Source organism: Lithobates pipiens, unplaced genomic scaffold (assembly GCF_037356315.1).
Source record: "Lithobates pipiens isolate NorthernLeopardFrog02 unplaced genomic scaffold, aLitPip1_a1.2 Scaffold_18, whole genome shotgun sequence".
NCBI classification, from domain to species: Eukaryota; Metazoa; Chordata; class Amphibia; order Anura; family Ranidae; genus Lithobates; species Lithobates pipiens.
Genome location: NW_027507758.1, coordinates 44,380,746 through 44,403,728, shown reverse-complemented (window position 1 = coordinate 44,403,728; position 22,983 = coordinate 44,380,746). Strand labels below are relative to the sequence as shown.

At 43.2% G+C, this 22,983-nt stretch overlaps 1 protein-coding gene across 4 annotated transcripts; it reads right to left on the bottom strand.

The window, feature by feature from the left end:
- Positions 1 to 1,576: 1,576 nt before the first annotated feature.
- Positions 1,577 to 22,714, bottom strand: MCFD2 (multiple coagulation factor deficiency 2, ER cargo receptor complex subunit). 4 transcript variants are annotated; one of them, XM_077485637.1, is made up of 4 exons: positions 22,556 to 22,714; positions 11,694 to 11,852; positions 4,788 to 4,947; positions 1,577 to 1,923 (listed from the first exon to the last, which is right to left on the bottom strand). In XM_077485637.1, exons 2-4 carry the CDS (start codon positions 11,843 to 11,845, stop codon positions 1,792 to 1,794), a joined length of 444 nt encoding a protein of 147 aa, XP_077341763.1. In that variant the 5' UTR covers positions 11,846 to 11,852; positions 22,556 to 22,714; the 3' UTR covers positions 1,577 to 1,791. The 4 variants fall into 4 exon arrangements, with proteins under 4 accessions (XP_077341763.1, XP_077341765.1, XP_077341761.1 ...); XM_077485639.1 differs by having other exon boundaries at positions 22,505 to 22,672; XM_077485635.1 differs by lacking the exon at positions 22,556 to 22,714 and adding an exon at positions 21,232 to 21,446.
- Between the last annotated feature and the right edge of the window lie 269 nt (positions 22,715 to 22,983).

Here is a 22,983-nt window from a genome sequence, read left to right as displayed (position 1 = left end):
TGTGTGTTCATTAAAGTAGAACTAAAAAAAAAAAAAAAAAAAAAGGTAAAACTTATTTTTTTTTATTTTGGACAGAGTGGAGAGGGATTAGACCCCAAGTCAGGTTTTTATTGCCGTCTATGGCCCTGTTATCACAGAGAATGAAATTAAAAGAACATTTTAAACTGTGGGTTGTCGTACTCTATTCAAAATGGAAAAAAAAAAAAAAAAAAGTTTTGCATTTTAGTTCTACTTTAGTAGAAAAGTATTTTTTAATTGGAAGCCCTGTAAGTGTCTGAATGTAGCTTTGTATCAGCCTCTTGCAGTGTCTATACAGCAGAGCTGAGAAAAGAAGAGGAAGCAGCACAAGAAGCCAGTCAATTGTGCTGCACTGTTCTAAGGGACATGAACATTGCAGGAGGAGGAGAGAGCAGAGGGACAAAGATGGGCTCATTTCCACTTTTTGGTCAAAGGCTGGTGGAGGGACAAGACATGTAAGTGTTAGGGCTCGTTCACACAAGCAGTTGGTTAAGACCCTATGGTTAACCCATGCTTTTACCACCCCTTTTAGCTGGGGGGTGTACACACACATACATAGAATTATGCCCCTGTTTGTTGCAGCATGTGCTTCTCCCCGCTGAAGATGACCTATTCAAAAAAATAGAGCCGCTCAGCAACCCGTGTGCCATGGAATCGGTTTTGACACCCTAGTGCAGGGTTCAAGAAGTTTTATGCCCTCTCACCACCTGTCAAATGCTCTCATACCACAGTAGTTAGCATTTCCATCCTGCAGCACTAGGGTTGCTGGTTCGAATCCCAACCATGGCACTACCTGCCTGGAGTTTGCATGTTCTCTCTGTGCCTGCGCGGATTTCCTCCTGGTACTCCGGTTTCCTCCCACACTCCAAACACATGCTGGTAGGTTAGTTGGCTCCCAAGGATGAGCTCATCCTTACTCCTATCTAAATCGGCCCTAGTATGTGTATGTATGAATGTGAGTTAGGCACCTTAGGCTGCAAGATCCTTGAGGGCAGGGACTGATGTACAATATATATGTAAAGCGCTACATACATTTTTTTGGCACCATATACATACCTGTAATAAATAAATAAGAGTGATCCAAATGCATATCACTCTTCAGAGAGCAAGGCTAGTGTGAACGAGCCACTACTGAACTGCTGTGTAAAATAAAATTAAAAAAAGGAAGGAAAAAAACAAAATCGGATTGCATGCCCTGGCAAACAAAAATATGCCACGTGGCAGAGCTGTGTAAATATCAGGACTGGATGGTCAATACTACGAATCCTTAGACAGGGAAAATAGCCTTATTTGTGTATTTAGCCATTTGCCTGCAGTTCAGCTTTAAGAAATTTTACTTAAGGGGTTTGAACAGCTCCATCATTAGAAACCAGAGGAAAATGCTTGTTTCGACCAGAGAGCTTCCAGAAGTCAATGTAAAGTCAATGTCACTGCTGCACACACACTGCTCCAGACAAGCAGCAGGCTTTGAAATCCTATCAGTGGGCTGGAGAAGGAGGTAGGGATTTTAATATTCTGGCATTTGGCTGCTTGTTACTTTTAAAAAAGTTAAGGAGAATTAAGGAAACGTTAAAAACCTGTATTTTTGGTTAGAGTACATCATGTTCTTGTATAAAATTAAACCATTACAAACAGCCACAGAATGTCCCAGCTGTGCAGCTACACACATAATACAGACCACAGGATCGCACGGAGCGGGATACCACAATACTAGAAAAACACGTAGATTGCTCAAAGTTCACATTCAGAAGAAAAAAAAATAAACCTGAGTCTTTATTCTAATGATTTAGCAAATTCTGCATAGTCAATGTATCCATCGTTATTGAAATCATCATCTTTGAGAACATCATCTACGAGGGTGATCATTTCTTGCTCGTCTATTGCCTGTGCATGCTCCGCACTCCCCTAAAAATGAAGAGATAAGACGTTAGAGTTTCATGTTGTCATCCATACAGACGTTTAACCCCATTCACTGCCAGATCCAAACTTTGTTGTTTTTGTTTTTTTGCACACATGCTAAATTGCACTTTTTATTTTACATGGAAAAAACACACTTCAAAAGCCCAAAAATATATATATATATTTTCTGAGAGCAGAAGACCCATAGGAGAGATACAGGATTATGTATATCCCCGTACTGTCGTGCTGCAATCAAAAAATAAATAAAAAAGCCCATTATATATAAAAACAGTAAAATTCCACTATTAACCCCTTAAAAAGTAGAACTATGGGGAAAACTTTTATTTTATTTTTGGATAGAGTAGAGTAAAAAGGAGGGTTATAACCCCGGTCAGATTATTATTTTATTTTTTTACCATCTGTGTCCCATTGCAGAGATTTTCCTTCGCTTCCTGTCCCATAACCAATTGGAGGAAAGAATTTAGGGACTTTTATGAAATTATGGCCTGGTAAAGCCACCTATTTCCATCCCATGAAACAAAGATTTGGTAAAGTCATATGTTTCCATCCCTATAATGATATATTGAGGAGAGCAACAAAAGTGGGACTTTACACTGTCCCATAACCAAACAGGAAGTGAGAGGAAATCCCTAAATTAAAGTGCAGCTCCAGTCATTTTTGCGTTTATTGAAAAAGTCAGCAGCCACAAAAACTAGCTGCTGACTTTTAATAAACACACGCTCACCTGTCCCAGGATCCAGCGATGTGGCCACCCGAAGTATCGATTCTTTCCCTCTCCTCTCCCCAGCGTCAGCAATACAACTGTGGGCACCCAACCGGCATCTTGCAGCTTCACAGTTGGGTGCGAGCCGCGCTGCGCCTTCTGAATGGTCAGGCAATCTTCTGGGACGTGTCCCAGAAAATTGTAGGGAGGGGGGAGGACTTCCGTTCTGATGGACTTGGCGGTCTGAGCAGAAGTTGGAGAGGGTATATGTCAAAACTAGGTACCCACTCCCCGCCAAAAAAAATAAAAAATACATGCCAAATGTGGCATAGGAAGGGGGGGTAGAGAAGAGGGGTGCTTAAAGCAGAACTAGTGTCCCCATTGGAAGATTTTCCTTCTATAAAATTTTCTGGGGACAACCCAATTTTGGATTTTCACTTTCAATGATAATGGTAAACAGGACAAATAGGAGAGGGGAATCTCCTTAAGGGGGGCACAGACAGCAATAAAAACTGACAAGCGTTCTAATCCCTCTCCACTCTATCCAGTATGCTGATGACACCCAAATCTGTACTCCTCACCTCACTCCTTCAATCTCCTCTCACATTACCGATTTACTGGCAGATCAGTATGGACGTCACACCACTTCCCCAAACCCAATCTTTCTAAACTGAGCTCATATTTCTCTTACTCTATCCCATTCCTATATCAAGATCAAGATCAATAATACAACTATCAGTCCCTACCCTCAAGCCTGGGTGCTAGGTGTAATCCTAGACTCTGACCTCAAATTCAATCAATGTCCAAACCTTGCAGACTTCACCTTTGTAACTTTTCCAAAATATGCTTCTTCTTAGCCAATGTAACCACCAAACTACTCATGTATTTCCTCATCTCTCTCATTGACTATTGCACCTACCATCTCACAGGACCTGTATAAAACAAACTTGGTGTGCTGATCTATGAGCTCGCACATTGCCCCGTGATCCTCAGCTATACTGGGTGCCCGACACACATCCAGAATAGCAATAGTATGAAGAAGTCTGTGGGGCATCAGTCAGGATAGTAAAAGGAACAGCGAAACAGCCTCAGTCCCTCTCTAGTCATGTCCTCTGATGTGTTTCACCCTGGGGCAGGGGAAAAAAAACACGTCAACGGACATGGCCAGAGAGGGGCCAAGGCAGAGGCAGTTTCATTGTTCTCTTACTATCCCTACTGATGGGAGTGTGGTGTCATTAGACTTCATCATATCTCATAGGCCTACCTCTACACAGGCTATACCCCTCCACAGTTTATGAATGGTGCTGCCAGACTCATACACCTTACCAACCACTCAGTACCCGCTACCTCTCTCTGCCAATCCCTCCACTGGCTTCCAATGGTCAAACAATAAAAATTCAAAATGCAAACATACAAAGCCATTTACAACTGAGCTACATCATCAATCTTGTCTCCAAATATCACCCAAACCATCCTCTATGCTGCTCCCAAGATCTCCTGCTCTGTATCTCCCTTGTTTCCTCCCATAATTGCATCTAGGACTTCTCCAGACCCTCTCCCATCCTCTGGAAGTCCTGAATGATCCTTGAAAACTCATCTCTTCAGGGACGTCTTGCCCAACGATCTAGAAATGGACTGACCTTTGTACCGCTTCACTTAGAGTGTAAGCGCTCAGGGTCAGGGCCCTCCTATAACCCTCTTGTATTAAATTGTATTGTAACTGTACTGTCTGACTATAAAGTGTGGTGCAAACTGATGGCACTATATAAATCCTATATAATAATAATAAATTCACAGGGGTTGATTTACTTAAGTTAAATAGACTGAGCACTTTACAAGTGCAGTTGCTCCACAGCATAGTAAGTGAGGTTAAGTTTCACTTTGCAAAAAATACCAAATCACATGCAAGGAAAAAACAAAAAAACTAACGTAAAACGCATTTTTGCTTGCACATGATTGGATGACGTAAGTCAGCAGAGCTTTCCCTCATTTACTAAGCTCTCTCTGGAGCAAATGCCCTTGCAGAGTGCAACTGCACTTGTAAAGTGTACAGTCTACTTGCTTTCAGTAAATCAACCCCACAAATTGTTAACATGAGCCATATTGTGTGTGCCGAATAGAAGACAAGTGATTTCTATACACTGACCGATTTGTGGACATGGGAGATCGCGGTCGCCAGCTCCAGGCCGTCCAATAAATTGTTGCCATCATAATCGTGCATCTTGAAGTAATGAAGCTGCAGCTCCTGCGGGGACATCTCTGACTCCGGCTTGTTTACAACTCCTTCTAAATGCTCCATGATGTGGCTGAGGACAAAAAAATTATATTAATCCTTTTGGTCTCAGAATCTCTTCTTCCCTTTCTCTCAAGTGCCATAGCTTTTTCTGGACTTTATATCTTTTACATTTTGTAGTCTATGTTAAGTCAAGCTGTTTTTTTGGGGGGGTTTTTAAGGGCAGATAGAGCTTTCATTTGGTAGCAGATTTGGATACTTTTTTTTTAACTCTTATGTTTTAGGAAGAAGATTGAGAGAAAAGTTGCAATTTGCCAGAAAATATAACAGAGAAGGTTTTCTAGGGCAAAAGGATATCAAATACACTATATGGCCAAAAGTATATGGATGCCCCTCCAAATTACGTTCAAATTCACAAAACCGGGTCCATGAATAAATGGTTTGAGGAGTTTGGAGCGTGGAGGAACCTTGAGTTACCTACACAGAGTTCTGACCCCAACCCTACTGAAAGCCCTTGTGTTGAACTGGGACTCCAGCTGCAACCCAAAAACCATATTGAACACCCTTGCAATAATTTAAAACCCCAACTGGAGACGTCTGCACTGCAAATTGACGGTACATCAACATTGTATTGAGGTACTATATATAGAGATAACTGTTCTTCTCATCTGTGTCAATTAAAAGTGATTGTAAAAAAAACTGTTTTATTAAAAGCACAAAAAAATAAAAATTATGTCATACTTACCTGTTCTGTGCAGTGGTTTCGCACAGAGCAGCCCGATCCTCCTTTTCCCGGGTCCTACGTCGGCAATCTGGGCCCCTCCCCCTTGCCAAGTGCCCCCATAGCAAGCCGCTTGCTGTGGGGGCACTCATGCATGTTCACTCCTGAGATGGCTCTCTGTAACCATAAGAAAGAGCGCTTCTCAGCCCGACCCCCTGCTCCCACCTCACTGGCTGTGATTGACAGCAGCAGGAGCCAATGGCTTCTGCATCTCAGCCAATCAGGAGGGAGAGATCAGGGAGAGTCTCGGGTTTCGTGCATATCGCTGGATCGAGATCGGGCTTAGGCAAGTATTAGGGGGGCTGAGGGGGGAGCTGCACACTGAAGGTTTTTTTTACCTTCAGGCATTCACAACCACTTTAACCACTTGCTTACTGGACACTTAAACCCCCTTCCTGCCCAGGCCAATTCAGCTATCAGAGCGGTCACACTTTGAATGACCATTGCGCAGTCATGCAACACTGTACCCAAAATGAAATTTTTATCATTTTCTCACACAAAAATTGCTTTTTTTTGGTGATATTTTATCACCGCTGCGTTTTTTTTATTTTTTTGCTAAAAATAATGAAAAAAACAAAACAAAAAAACAACCAGTTTCATAGTTTGTTATAACATTTTGAAAACAGGTAATTTTTCTTCTTCAGTAATGTGCGCTCATGAGGCAGCACTGATGGGCACTGAGAAGTGGCACTGGTTTGCACCTGTAGGTGCCACTGGTGGGCACTGCATAACAGCAGTGTCTCTCCCTGTTAAGATCGATGTCCCTCTGTCAGAAGCCGGTGATCGCGGGAGACGATTACCGATCTTCTGTTTCCATCATGTGATCAGTTGTCATTGGCTGACAGTGGATCATGTGGAAGGGGGCTGGGATCTGTGATCAGCCAAGTTTCATTGACTCTGATCACAGAGAACGCGCAGGCAGCTCATGCCCTGGAGGACGTCTATTGACACCCTGCCGGCAATTAAGACCCACACTGTAGCCGTACTTCGGCTATAGTGAGGGCGGGAAGAGGTTAAAAGGACAAGTTCACCTTTGGGAACATGTTAGCACTCCTGCAGCCATACCTGATCCGACACCTCTAATGACAGCAGTAAGAAGAGCCGACAAGACTGTAATCCTTGAAGTGTCGTTTATTGGTACGTCAGAGTGACAAAAAAACAATAATGTTGACGTGTCTTGGCAATAGCCTTAGTGGCAGCACACTGAGAATCTTCTCCCCCCCCCCCCCACGGTCACTATCTTTTGAAAAAAAGCGGCCGCACAGGGTTCCGCAGTTCCGTGAATGGGAGGACTAAAAGTACCGACAGCCTTTGAAGCTGTCAGCTTGTAATTCTCAATGAACTATCACAGCACTGTTGAGCACTCTAGGTAGTTCATTGATGGTTCCTGTCACTCTGTAACTGCTGATTGCAGGTGCAATGCTTTCCAGGTTAAAAAAAAAAAAAAAAAAAAAAAAAAAAAAAATGTAAAAAAATGCCATTGCATTTTTCAGTTTTTTTTTTTTTTTTTACAAAGGTGAACTTATCCTTTAAGTACTAAGTTATAAATATTAAAGATCATTAAACGATATATTTTTTCTATTTGCACTAACAGTTCAGTTTTCAGGAGATTTCATCCCTTTCTCCGGTACAAGTAGTACTGAGACACAGCGGTTTAGCAAAATGCCAAAACAAATTCTACACTCAGTGCTTCACTCTCCTAGTTATACAAGCTTAGAGTCTCCCCACCAGAGGGGTTTGTCCCTCCATACATGCGCAAAACAGGAATCTGCATTGCAAACACTCACACTTCTGCAAACAGACAGAGCTATCCTCTTCACATAAAGTCCTCTATAGATAACCGGTTCCAGGAACAAGGCTATCAACTACTTTCGCAATAGTACACAAAGTCCCAACACCTTCCCCATAAAATATACCCATAGGTCCCCAACGTTTGCTTGAGACACCACCCAGAATCAGGGGCACTACCCCATGTCTGTAGGTACTGCTCTTTAATCTCTTCATTTTGTTCTGATGTTGGACAAATAATCCTCCAGCTCACCTCTGTAGACTCTGGACAACATCCCATTGGCTACTTACTACATATTAACCAGATTCTGCTGGAAAAGGTACAAATTTTCTATCTACTAAACACAGCACAAGCCTGTATCCCAGCCATATACAAGATAACTGCACCTCCTTCCTTAGATTTATGGTTTGCCAAAATCAATGATATGATTACAATGGAAGGCCTTACAGCACCCCTCTACAACAGAGTAGAAAAGTATCAAAACACCCGGTTTTCCTGAGTAGTCCTAATCCTATGCATCTACATCAGTGATTCCGTGGAACCCTAGGGTTTCTCCAGAGGTTGCTAGGGGTTCCTTCAGCATTGGGCAATTTCTGCCTCTCAGATAAGTTCCCACCGACACCATTGATCTTTTTAGCTATCTGTAAGGAGGTAATTCTTCCCACTGACCACAAGTGTAAGGACCATTCTTCCCACTGACCACAAGTGTAAGGACCATTCTTCCCACTGACCACAAGTGTAAGGACCATTCTTCCCAATGACCACAAGTGTAAGGACCATTCTTCCCACTGACCACAAGTGTAAGGACCATTCTTCCCACTGACCACAAGTGTAAGGACCATTCTTCCCAATGACCACAAGTGTAAGGACCATTCTTCCCAATGACCACAAGTGTAAGGACCATTCTTCCCACTGACCACAAGTGTAAGGACCATTCTTCCCACTGACCACAAGTGTAAGGATCATTCTTCCCACTGACCATCACACTATTGTATCATGAGTTGTAGATTTCTCATTTTTGGCAGGGGTTCCTCGAGACTGGAGAACTATTTCAAGGGTTCCTCCATGTTGAAAAGGTTGAGAAAGGCTGATCTACATACATAAATATACTGACACCCCCAATGACTCCCAGATGAACACCCAATAAGACGCAAAAAAATGTATACAGCAACTTCGGTTTCCTGCAACAGACTCAAAAGGGGTTGATTTACTAAAGCTGGAGAATGCAACTTGGAGCAGCTCTTCATAGAAACCAATCAGCGTCCAGGTTTTATTGTCAAATCTTAATTGAACAAGCTGAAGTTAGGAGCTGACTGACTATTATGCACAGCGGCACCAGATTCTGCACTCTCCAGTTTTAGTAAATCAAACCCAATGGGTGCCTTCACAACTTTCAAAGGCCCACCACTAAGGCCCCTTTCACACTGGGGGCGGTTTTCAGGCTTTACAGTGCTAAAAATAGCACCTGTGTAGCGCCTGAAAAAACCGGCCCCTTTCACTCCAGTGTGAAAACCGGAGGGCTTTTTACACTGGAGCGCTAGCAGGACGGTGAAAAAAAGTCCTGCTAGCCGCATATTTGGAGCGGTGTATTCACCGCTCCTACACATTGAAATCAATGGGGCAGCGCGGCTATACCGCCGCTGCAGTGGCGCTTTGTGTGCGGTTTTAACCCTTTTTCGGCCGCCCCACTAGCGGCCGCAGACTGCCGCTAAAATGACGGTAAATAGCGGCGCTTTACCACCGACAACCGCACCGCTCCAGTGTGAAAGTGGCCTAAGCTCTTGATTTATCCCTACGCAGCTACTCTCCTGCTGCACATCCCAAACACCCCTCTCCCTATTCCCCCTTTCCTGTCCCCATACAGCAACTTACCTTCACCCCACTCTTCCCCATGAACTCCATAATAGCCTATCCTGCTGCTCTTAGAGAGCAATTATAAAAAAACACTGGATACTTCACACGTACTACACCGTTTCCTTTTATTAAAGACAAACAGAACAGTCAAGTCTTTCTAGTACCGAAGAAAGGGAAACTGAAACATCTGGATAGAATAGGCCTAAAAGCAAAAAATCAAAAAAAAAAAAAAACACAAATCCCATTTAGGATAGAGTAAGGGAGGGTTATAACATCTGAGAGTTTCTTTTTTTAGCCATCTATGTCCCATTGCAGAGATTTTCCTTCACTTCCCCTCCATAGACAAAACAGGAAGCGAAAGGAAATCCTTCCAAAGGGAGGGAATCCCAGATTGTCACCAGAACTTCCCCATTGATGATTTCCCCTCTATTACCGTTCATGTGACAACCCAAAATGTGGGATTTTCCTTTCACTCTCAGTGACAAACAGTAAACAGGACATATAGAGAGGGTGACTCTTCTTAAAGGGGATACAGACAGCAATAAAAGGACAGGACAGCAATCTACTGCTCTACGTCATCGAGACCAGCAATCACTGTCCTGTGTGTTCAAGTCCAGCCCCCTCACAGTTAAAAATCACTCCCTAGGACACCTTTAACCCCTTCACCGCCCCTAGTGGTTAACCCCTTCACTATCAGTGTCATTTACACAGTAATCAATGCATTTTTATAGCACTGATCACTGTATAAATGACAATGGTCCCAAAATAGTGTCAAAAATATCCGATGTGTCCGCCATAAGGTCGCAGTCCCGCTAAAAGTCACAGATCACCGCCATTACTAATAAAAGAATAATAATAATCATAATGCCATAAAACTATCCCCCATTTTGTAGACGCTATAAATTTTGCGCAAACCAATCAATATACACTTATTGCGATTTTTTTACCAAAAATATGTAGAAGACTACATATCGGCCTAAACTGAGGAAATTTTTTTTATTTCTTTAATATATTTTGGGGGGATATTACAGCAAAATAAAAAGTGTATATATATATATATATATATATATATATATATATATATATATATATATATATATATATATATATATATATATATATATATATTATATATATATATCAGAGGTGATCAAATACCACCAAAAGAAAGCTCTATTTCTGGGGAAAAAAAAATTGTTTGGGTACAACATTGTACGACCACGCAATTGTCAATTAAAGCGACGCAGTGCCAAATCACAAAAAATTGCCCAGTCATGGAGCAGCCAAATCCTCTGGGGCTTAAGTGGTTAACCACTTAAGGTCTGCCCTATAGCAGTTTTACTGCTACAGTGTGGCACCTGTGCGCCTTATCACACACACACACACACACACACAGACGTGATCTGACACTTCCGGGTAGGGGGCAAGCATACGCGCCACTGACGAGTCACAGACTGATCTGCGGGTACTGCGGACATGATGCTCGCCACCACTCGCCGATTGTTAGGCAGTTTGCCAGAACAGCGATCTGCCCATGTAAACAAGGCAGAGCGCAGTTCTGACAGGAGGGAAGGGGTGGCCTGCAAAGCAAAGAATAAATGCCATTTCTTCCCCTAGTAAAAGCACCTCCCTCACAGTACACTAAAACACTGGCTAGGCACACAGTTAATCCTTTGATCTCCCCTGATCTTAACCCCTTCCTAGCCGGGGTCATTAGTATAGTGACAGTGCATATTTTTAGCACTGATCACTGTATTAGTGTCACTGGTCCCCAAAAAGTTTCGGACTGTCTACCACAATATCGCAGTCTTGCTATAAGTCGCTGAGTGCTGCCATTACTAGAAAAACAAACTGTAGACGCTATAACTTTTGCACAAGCCAAGATATACACTTTTTGAGATTTTTTTATTTAATTTTTTTAACAAAAATATGTAGCAGAATACATATTGGCCTAAATTAATAAAGAAATTTGATTTTTCCTTGTTTTTTTTTATTAGATGTGTTTTATATCAGAAAAAGTAAAAAACATATATATTTTTTTTCCAAAATTGTTGGCCTTTTTTTTTTTTATAGCACAAAAAATAAAAAATGCAGAGGTGATGAAATACCAACAAAAAGAAAGCTCTATTTGTGGGGAAAAAAAAAAAAGACATCAATTTTATTTTATTTTTTATTTGGATACATCGCTGCACGAACGCACAATCGTCAGTGCTGCATCGCAAAAAATGGTCATGAATCTTTCAGAAGGTCAGATGGGTAAACAATGTGTAGAAATTGAACCGACCAGAGTCGGCCCCCTTTGTACTGCTCATACATGACATATCAATTTTGGGTGAGCAAAGCCTTTACAATGGCGTGCTAGGGCACTCTGTTCCTTTCAGGTTACAATACTCACTCTTTATCCTGTATCACATTCTTGTCAAAGCGACTGCCAGCGTGGTGATCCTCTTGCACGTTGGGGTGTACATGTTCTTCTGTGAATGTGGGAATTATTAACACCGCAGAAAACAGACAGCAAAAGATATAGGAAGTCCTGCAGCTGATCATTGTTCCTCTATGTGAGGGAAATAAAGAAGATGAACAAATTGAAATTATTTACTAGCAAAACCCTTTATAACAATAGTTAGATAATATGTCAAAAGATAACTATGCATAACTTTCATAAAATAGTCTGTCAAGGTTCTCATTAAACCAGGTCATGGTTTAACTTTTGCGCAAACCAATCAATATACGGCTATTGAGATTTTTTTTTTTTTTTTACCAAAAAAAATAAATCTAGTATTTAGTAGTAATTAGCAACATTCAACTGGACTTGTCCTGCAATACAGAGATGTTTTGTAGTTTGTCCATACTTCGTCTTCCATTCTAAAGGAGTGTCTGGAAAATACTCAGCAGGCTCGTGCATGATGACGTCACAGATGCGGCTCCACCACATCTGCGAAGACGTGGTACCTGTGGAGCTGCATCTGTGACGTCATCGCGCACGAGCCTGCTGGCGAGGCCTGCCTCCATGTTCACAGATTGTATCACTTTTTTTTTTACCTTATTTATGTAAGTGCAATAGTTTTTTTTTATACAATAAAATTGAGTTTAAACACCATGAAGCCTCTTCTGTTTTTATGAATAATATAAATGGAGATCCAGCTTCTGTTTATCTGATATAAAAGTCAGCCGATGTACCCCGAGGTAATAGCAGCGCTGAGACCTCGGGAAAGGAATCATTTCTGAGTTACTAAGCCTGTGGGTAACAAATGGGGGGCTACATTTCAGAAGCGAGTCAGATCTCTATAATTTGAGATGACATACTTCTGGTAAGAGGTGTGATTACATGTGGGGATTGCACTTCCTTGAGCACCTTCATGCAGTTGCGACTATCTGTTTTATGCACCATCGATCCCCCTGGATATTCACTTAGGGCACTTTCACACTGGGGCGGTGAGGGCGTTGGCGGTAAAGCGCTACTAGTTTTAGCAGTGCTTTTCAACTGCTAGCTAGCGACCGAAAAAAAAAAAGTTTAAAAAGCGCCTGCAAAATCGCAGCTGAAGTGCTTTGCAGGCACTTCGCCAGCACTGGCCATTGATTTCAATGGCAGGGGTGGTTTAGGAGCGCTAAATACAACGCTCCTGCATTGCCCGACAGATGCGGCTTGCAGGACTTTTTTTTCACAATGCAAGTGCACCACACTTTCACACTGGGGCTGCAGGTGAGGCAGCTTTCAGGCGCTACTTTTAGCACTAAAGCGCCTGAAATACGCCTCAGTGTGAAAGTAGCCTTATAGATTTAGACTTTTTCTATTTGGGACTTTTCACGTAGCCTGGGTGGCGTTTATGAATCGAGAAGATTAGAAATAAGTCTATGAATTATCTATTTTCATTTTCTTACACAATATGTTGGATTACTTATATGAATTCTGAAGTATTAAGAGTATTTATGTATTTTATGATTCACTAAAATTCATCATTTATGATTACACATCATTTATTTTAATTGAAGCACTGATCAATTCGGTGGGGGGGGGGGGGGGTATGCGCACTTGACTGTTTATGTCATTTGTGTAGAAGTCTTTTGCTCAGGCTTGTGCAAGGAGCAGCGTTCTCTTTTTATTTATTCAAATAGGCGTTGGGTTTTACGTAGTACATACGTTTTATTATTGACTCTATTGTTTAACCACTTCAGCCCCAGAAAGGATTTACCCCCTTAATGACAGGCCATTTTTGGGATAAGGCACTACGTTACTTTAACTGACAATTGCACGGCTGGGCGATGCAGTACACAAATAAAAAAATTTTTTCCCCACAAATAGAACTTTCTTTTGGTGGTATTTGATCACCCCTGCGGTTTTTATTTTTTGCGCTATAAACAAAAAGACCAACAATTTTGAAAAAAAAATATTTTTTTTTTACTTTCCGTTATAATATATATCCAAGAAGATAAAATTATATATTTTGGGGGCCAGCGACACCAATGTAATGATCAGTACTAAATAAAAATAAAATAAATAAAATAATGCACCGATTACTGTATAAATTACACTGGCAGGAAAAGGGTTAACATCAGGGGCAATCAAAGGGTTAAATGCCTTCCCCGCTGGCGCTTTCTTACTGTGTGGGGGAAGTGCTGACAAGAACAACACAGAGATCGCTGTTCCTAATCACTAGGAACAGCAGATCTCCATGTTGTCTCCTGTAAGAATGTGGATCTGCCTTGTTCATATAGGCAGATCCCCGTTCTGCCTCTCTGTGAAGCGATCGTGGGTGGCCAGCGGACATCAGCTCCTCCTCTGTGCAGCGGGCGCGCGTGCACACTATTGCATGAAACAACATACAGGTATGTTGTTTCGGGCAATACAGCCAGCCTGCCACAGTATATATGTGGCGAGTGGTTCCGGACCCCCACACGCTGATATACGTCATAACTTTGAAGAGGAATATTGTTGTTATGGCAGCAGCTAGCTGCCATAACCCTGGTATCCTCTTCTTCAGTGGGCAGTCTGGTTTTCAACGCAGTGGACACACAAAAAAAAAAAAAAAAAGTATTACAAGAGAGTGCAGGGATCAGGAGTGGGTTGCGCTCAGAATGCAGGGATTGGGGGGGGTGAGGTGAAGGTTGGTAGAGGACACCACTATAAGGATGGGCACTGCTATGGGGGTAGCCCTGTCTTTAGCAGTGTCCAATGCCCCCACCCCACACACAAAGTGTCTCCCCCCTTCCATTGCATCCTCCCTGTGCACACAGGAGACTGAGAGGTAGCACAGTTCTGAACAGGTGGCAGGAGCTGTCAGAGTGACTTTTCATATTAACAAACTGGTGATTGGTTGCTAGTTCCCAAGTAACCAATCACCTGTGGGTTAACTTGAAAAGTTGATTTGGCCAGCTCCTCCCCTCCGCCCTCTGTCCTGAGCTGTGCAGACTCTTTCCCGGTCTACCTGTCACCTGCCCGCGGTCCGCAGGTAGCCCATGATCGACGGGTTGCCGATCCCGGCTCTAAAAGGATAGGAGGGTTTAGTTCAGCTTTAACGTCTGGTAAGCTGCAATATAATAAATTTTTGTACTTGGGTTTAGCAGGATACACTTTAAATGTGGTGAATGGAAATCACCATTCCACTGCTGATGAGGGATCTTAATAGAATTAGTAGCTTATCCATTGTTTTCACTTGTTGCTTGGAATTTCTCATTTTTGTATGAGTGATACACAGCCACACCCTAAGCCAGAAATCAGTGTAGCACTACACCTCTTTTAGGATTTCGTCATTGTATATTCAGATTCTGGCAGGTACACACCCTTCCTATTTATTATTTATTTGTTCCTCGTTAGGAAAAAAAATAAAAAATCAATTGTTTCAGCAATACAAAATGTTCCACCATTTATTTGTGTCTGTTTGAAAGATACTTGTAAAGGCAGTTACAGTAGGGGGTGTGCCTTACCCCGAATTAAACCTTTGTCTATTAAAAATCAACCCCATGTAGTTTCAATGTCATTAGACACAGCTGATTACATGCTAAAGGACTGCTGCAATTGGCCCTTTACCCCGATCTGTGATCAGCTGAGTCCGAAGGTCTCAGTGATCACTCAGCGGGCCGCAGGGGGCGCGCAGGCAGCGTGATCACAGGCGGACAGCAAGGTACGCCCTCCCAGCAAAGCAAGTCTGCTCCGTTTCCGTTTTTCAGCTATAGCATGGGCAGGAAGCGCCCTTTAAAAAAATAAAAATAAATAAAAAATGTGCGTTGTGGAAATGTACCCGTTTTATGTGTGGCACCATTCATTGAAAAATGCACCCCCAAAGCATTGTATAGTACAGTGATGGCGAACCTTGGCACCCCAGATGTTTTGGAACTACATTTCCCATGATACTCAGGCACTCTGAAGTGTACTTGAGCATCATGGGAATTGTAGTTCCAAAACACCTGGCGTGCCAAGGTTCACCATCACTGGTATAGTAGAACAAAGTGCACTGTGGTGTGCTGCATGGTTAAAAAAAAGGCTATGCATATACATATAATCCAAAGTGGTGTGTTGGTAGCTCACTCATAATGACCAAACTGCCCCAACACAACGCGCATCAACACATGCCATAACGCTCCCTAGCGAGCGTGCATTAATGACAACACCACAACAGAGCACTGAAAGGGTTACTAAACCCTGTTTTTTTTTTTTGTTTTTTTTTTTAAATAACAAAAAAAACATGTTATACTTACCTCCTCCTCTGTGCAGTTGGTTTTGCAGAGTGGCCTGGTGGCTTCTCCTCTTCTTGAGTGCCCCGTTGGAGAAGAGCTCTCCTTCAGGACACCCGTGCGGGCGCACTCCCAACTCATCCTGCTGCGTCTATTGACACAGACAGCAGGACTTGGCCCCGCCCCCCGGGTCATTGGATTTGATTGACAGCAGCGGGAGCCATCTGAGCAAACCAAAAACGTTTTTTTAATTCATTTTTAATATTTAAAGCAAACTCCCCCATCCATCCACGTCCCTATGTTTTATTTTGCTGTGAAATTACTTTGAAAAACACCCCCCCCCCCCCCCTCCCCTAGCATTTCTCGCCGTGGCCATCTTTTGTAAAGGCAGATGATTCATGCAGCATTTACTTCCTGGAATCCACCTGTCCTTAGCTCAAGCATGCAAGCAGGAGAGGGCTTTCTTAGCTGAGAAAACCCCTCCTCCCCACTGAAGAAGCTTCCTGGGATGTATGACAGAATTTGTATAGGCATGTAAACTATGAAGTAACTAAAGAAATGTAAAAAAAAACAAAAACAAAAAAAACACAAACACAAAACACACACACACACACAAATAGGATAACTTTCCATTTACTAATGCTAGCAGCATAAGGATCAAAAATAGTCTGTGTTGATTGAGAGCATGAAGTACCACATTACATTACGTAAATGGGTCTTTACATGTGTTTTTTTTTTTTTTTATCTTAATACATTTTATGCATTAAGATAAAAAACCTTCTGTGTGCAGCACCCCCTCAGCTCTCTAATACTTACCCAAGCCCCAGCTCGATCCAACGATGTTGCACGAGAGTCTCAGCTGTCTCCCTCCTCATTGGCTGAGACAGCAGTGAGGCACCATTGGCTCCTGCTGCTGTCAAAGCCAGTGAGCCAATGAGGAGAGAGAGGGGGCAGGGCTGAACCACAGCTTCGTGTCTGAATGGACCTACAGAGCAGTGGCTCGGGTGCCCTCATAGCAGGCTGCTTGCTGTGGGGGCACTCGGCAGAAGGGAGGGTCCAGGAGCGTCAGCTAGGGACCCGAGAAGAGGAGGATCCGGGCTGCTCTGTGCAAAACCATTACACAGAGCAGGCAAGTATAACATGTTTGTTATTTTTACAAAAAAAAAAGGCTTCAAATATCACTTTAAAGTAAAACTCCATGCACAAAAAAGACCTTTTAAACAGATTTCTCAATAGTCAAAGGATATAAATCAATTATGTGTGCACCAAATGCCTTTGCCAACCTACATATTCCCTCATCATGGCGCTGTACATATCCTGTGCAGAGAGCAGAGCTGTGGGAGCGGCCTAGCAGGCTCCACCCACTACAGGCTGCCTGCAGAAAATGGCAGGAGGGGGCGGAGACAAGACCAGTCACCCTGCACAAGGAGAGAGAGAGCAGCAGTGATTGGTCTTTATTACAGGAAGATCCTACAAAGAGTGAACGTCCCACACGGGATTACTGCACAGATTTGGAAAAAAATATATACAAATCACTCCAAGATTCAGGGAATAATATGCATGATGAATGGATTTAGACAATATTTGCTCAGAGTTCAGCCACATGTTCCTTATCTTTGAATTATCTACCATCATATCTCTGAATAACACATGAGACCGTCACGGGTTAAACTGTTTAAATAACATGAAGAAGGAGTACAGGGATACAAAGTCAGGCACTTCAGTCTGGGCACCTGCCAGGTGAGTCTACAAATGACTTCTTCAGGTTTGCTTTGGCACCAGGTATGTGCTGGAGAGTGAAGAAGGGACTCGGCTTCATCTAATTACCTGGCAGAGAAGAGAGCAGAGCGGAGTGAGGGATTCTGCTGAGACATTCCTAACAAGAATATAATTTGGACAAATCTATTGTGTGACAGGATAGTGAAATGAGGCTCCTACTCCCGTACATCCGTGTACACCGAGGAGACGTGGGCTGCTATTCACCATACTGGTGATATCACACAATGTGAATGTAATCCCGCAAGGAACCCCGAGAATGGACGTGCTGATCACTTAAAGCAGAACTCCAGCCAAATATAATAACATAAATTAACCCCTTGCCGCAGAGCGTACTCGGCTTTCGGGGGGTTATACCAGGCCCGCATCTGCAGACATCAACCCGGTACTGTTTTTTAGAGCAGGCGATCGGCTTTCCATCGATAACAACCGATGCGACTAAAAGCCGCTTTGCTGTTATACCGGAGGAGCGGGAGGGGACGCCCCCCCCCCCCCCCACCGCCGATCTTACCGGGGCTACCGTTCCACTGGGAGCCCCGATCAACAAACCCCCGCTTCTGGGGGCCAGGGACAGACTGGAATGAAGCCGTAAGCAGCTTCATTCCAGTCTCCTAATTGTAAAACACGGAAGTGACATCATGACGTCACTTCCCGTTCCCTCGGCTGCCAATGGCGCCGGTTTTAAAAAAAAATATATAGTATTCAGAATCGCCGAAAAACGCCAAGCTGAATACATTGAAGTGTAAAGGAGGGGTGGGGGGTCTTTTAGACCCCCGATCCCTCCATAAAGAGTACCTGTCACCACCTATTACTGTCACAAGGGATGTTTACATTCCTTGTGACAGCAATAAAAGTGATCAAAATTATTATTTTTTTAAAACAATTTATTAATTTTAAAATAAATAATAAAAAAATTATTTTTAAAGCGCCCATCGCTGCGAGCTCGCACAGCAAAGAAAACGCATACGGAAGTCCCGCCCGCATATGTAAACGGTGTTCAAATCACACATGTGAGGTATCGCCGCGATCGTCAGAGTGAGAGCAATAATTCTAGCACTAGACCTCCTCTGTAACTCTAACCTGGTAACCGTAAAAAAAAAAAAATTAAAAGCGTCGTTTATGGAGATTTTTAGGTACCAAAGTTTGTCACCATTCCATGAGTGCGTGCAATTATAAAGCGTGACATGTTTGGTATCTATTTACTTGGCATAACATCATCTTTCACATTATACAAAAAAAAATTGGGCAAACTTTACCGTTTAATTTTTTTTTAATTCAAGAAAGTGTCCCTTTTCCCAAAAAGTTGCGTTTAAAACACTGCTGCACAAATACCGTGAAACATAAAATATTACAACAAATCGCCATTCTATTATCTAGATTCTCTGCTAAAAAAATATGTATAATGTTTGGGGGTTTCAAGTAATTTTCTATCAAAAAATACGTATTTTAACTTGTAAACACCGAATGTCAAAAATAGGCTTAGTCATGAAAGGGTTAAAAACACATTAGCCTACATATAAAAAAAATTACACAGAACCCACAAACATTATATATATGTGTTTTTTTTTTTTTTTTTTTAGCAGAGACCCTAGACCACACACAACAACAGTAAAGTTTACCCATTTTTTTATTTTTTTTGTACAACCTTAAGGATGATGTTACGCCCAGTAAATAGATACCTAAAATTTCACACTTTAAAATTGCAAACACTTGTGGAATGGAACCAAACTTCGGGAACTTGAAAATCTCTATGGGCAACGTTTTAAAAATGTTTACAGGTTACATGTCTTGAGTTACAGAGGAGGAGGTCTAGGCTGGAATTATTGCTCTCACTCTAATGTTCGTGGCGATACCTCACATGTGTAGTTTGAACAACGTTTTCATACGCGGGGCACGACTTACGTATGCATTCGCTTCTGCAAGCGAGCTCGGCGGGACGGGACCCTTTACATTTTTTTTCTATTTTTTACTGTTAATTTTACTTACATTTCTTCTAGTTTTCTTTTTTAAACACTTTTATTCGTATTACAAGGAATGTAAACATCCCTTGTAATAGGAACATGACATGACAGGTCCTCTTTAAAGTGAGATCTGGGGTCAATAAGATCACACCTCTAGGCTAAATAATGGATCTCAGCTTTCCAGCTGAGGCAATGTCCTAACATCGTGCCCGGCCTCGGAACAACCAGAGATTCCGATGACCATCTGGCCCGCCGGAAATCTCTATTGTCAGCTGTCGGTGCCAGGGGATCCCTTCTCCGGCTCAGCGATCGCACGGGTGAGTCGGTAGAAGCGCAGCAGGGAAGATGGGGGGACGTCCCCTATCGCCACCTATAAGAGTGATCACCAACAACCATGCCACCTAAATCCCCTTTCTTCCCCATTCTGATGCTCTGTGTGAACTTCAGCAAGTCATCTTCACCACGTCTAGATGCCTAAATGTATTGAGTTGCTGCCATGCGATTGGCTATTCCTCCCACTGACACCAATGATGGGTCACATCAGATATTGATTTGGATTCCTCTTCTGTTTATTTATTTTCTATTTTGTCGATAAAAAAATAAACTATTAACACTTCTATCTCTGAAAGCATTATTCATCTACAGCATTTATTTCACACAGTATTCTATAGTACTATATATTACCTTTCTGGTTGTTGGAGTGAGACTCTATAGGTACATCTACACTCACCCGACACTTTATTACGTACACCTGGCTAGTACCGGGTTGGACCCCCTTTTGCCTTCACTCTTCATGGCATAGATTCTATGAGGTGTTGGAAACATTCCTCTGATGATATTTTGGTCCATGGTGACATGATAACATCACACAGTTACTGCAGATTTGTCGGCTGCACATCCATGATGTGACTCTCCCGTTCCACCACATCCCAAAGGTGCTCTATTGGATGAGATGTGGTGACTGTGGAGGCCATTGGATTCCAGTGACCTCATTGTCCAGTGGTGAGATGATTGGAGCTTTGTGACATTGTGACATGGTGCATTATCCTGCTGGAAGGAGCCCTCAGAAGATGGGGACACTGTAGTCATAAAGGGATGGACATGGTCAGCAGCAATACTCAGGTAGGCCGTGGTGTTTAAATGATGCTCAATTGGTACTAAGGGGCCCAAAGTGTGCAAAGAAAATATCCCCCAAATCATTACACCACCACCAGCCTGAACCATTGATACAAGGCAGGATGGATCCATGCTTTCATGTTACTTACACCAAATTCTGACCCCACCATCTGAATATTGCAGCTGAAATTGAGACTCATCTGACCAGGCAACGTTTTTCCAATCTTCTATTCAATTTTGGTGATCCTGTGTGGATCGTAGCCTAGGTTTCCTGTTCTTAGCTGACAGGAGTGGCACCCGGTGTTGTCTTTTGTTGCTGTAGCCCATCCGCTTCAAGCTTCGATGTGTTGTGCGTTCAGAGATGGTATTCTGCATACCTTGGATGTAACCAGCGGTTATTTGACTTACTGTTGCCTTTCTATCATCTCCAACCAGTCTGCCCATTCTCCTCTGACGTCAACAAGGTATTTTCCTCCACACAACTGCCGCTCACTGGATATTTTCTCTTTTTTGGACCATTCTCTGTAAACCCGAGAGATGGCCGTATGTGAAAATCCCAGAAGATCAGCAGTTTTTGAAAATCCAGCCTGTCTGTTACCAACAACCATGTCATGTTCAAAGTCACTTAAACTGATTGTAAGGGATCGTTTTTTTTAAAATAACAAACACATCATACTTACCTCCACTGTGCAGCTCGTTTTGCACAGAGTGACTACGAACCTGGTCTTCTGTGGTCCTGCGGAGGCTCTCACAGCTCCTGATAACCCCCTAGGAGAAGCTCTCCCGGGGGCGGGCATGCTTCTGAGTCCAGCATTCAGTAGGGATGAGCTCAGGCGTGTTCGCATGGAACACGTGCAGAGCCCGCCAGGAAGTCAGCACAGGCAGTGAGACATTGCCCCGATGCGCGGCTACAGAGATCGGACAATGTCTCACTGCCTGTGATTAGCGCAGCGCTGCACTGCGCTGACTTCCTGGCGGGCTCTGCACATGTTCCATGCGAACACACCTGAGCTCATCCCTAGCATTCAGCATCCATAGCCACCGAATGCCAAACTCGTCCCCGCTCCCGGCGTCATTGGATTTGATTGACAGCAGCAGAAGCCAATGGCTGTGCTGCTATCAATCTATCCAATCAAGAGCCGAGAACCCCGGTGGAGAGAGGGGGGGCAGCGCGTCGCTGCCGAAGAAATGAAGGGGCACGGGTATGTAAAACGGGGGGGGGGGGGTCACTGTCAGAAGTTAGGTAAGGTTTACAACCCCATTAAACCCCCTTTCTTCCCCATTCTGAACTTCAGCAAGTCATCTTCACCACGTCTAGATGCAAAGATGCATGGAGTTGCTGCCATGTGATTGGCTGATTAGCAATTTATGTTGCCAGGCAACGGAACAGGTGTACCTAATAAAGTGTCCGGTGAGTATATATAGGACTCTATAGATATATATACACATATTTAGGACTGTATAACTACAAACACCTCTATACACAGGACTCTATAGGTGTATACACACACACACATATATATACATAGGAGTGTATAGATAACATGAGGAATGCTGGGGGTACACAGTAATGGAGTCCAGGCTGGCAGTAGTAGTAGTAATAAGCAGGGACACCCATCCTTCCACAGATAGGAAGTAATAGTACTCAGACTAGTGGGAGAGGGGGGTACACTGGACTCACCCCCCGGTCCCCGGTGCTCAGCCTGGACTCTGTTCGGGATATTCGTCTCACCTCTCACCACAGCCTTATCCAACCGCTTCCCAGACCAGAGCGACAGAGTGCCGAGCGATAAGCAAGTCTTTCCAAGCGGCGGAGACGTCCGTGGATCGGCGCTCATCTTCGCTCGCCTGAAGAGTTGGTAGTGGGCGCATGCGCAGAGGGTCCGGTGAAGCTGGCATCGGCATTTTTGTTTTTCCAGTTTTGGGTAGACGTGTTCCTCTCTCAGTAGAAGGATGACAGAGGGGGGAGGAGGGAGTGTGCAGAGCCCACCGATATACATCTGTGAGAGCTGCCTGACCTGAGGGTCCCTCTGTCCTGGGATGATGGGAGGAGGCAGGCTTGTAATAATAAGAATTGATGATGGTTTCATCAAACCATCGTATAGTATATAGTATGCAAAACACATCTGGCCCAGGCATGCATCCATTCTTCTCTCTTAG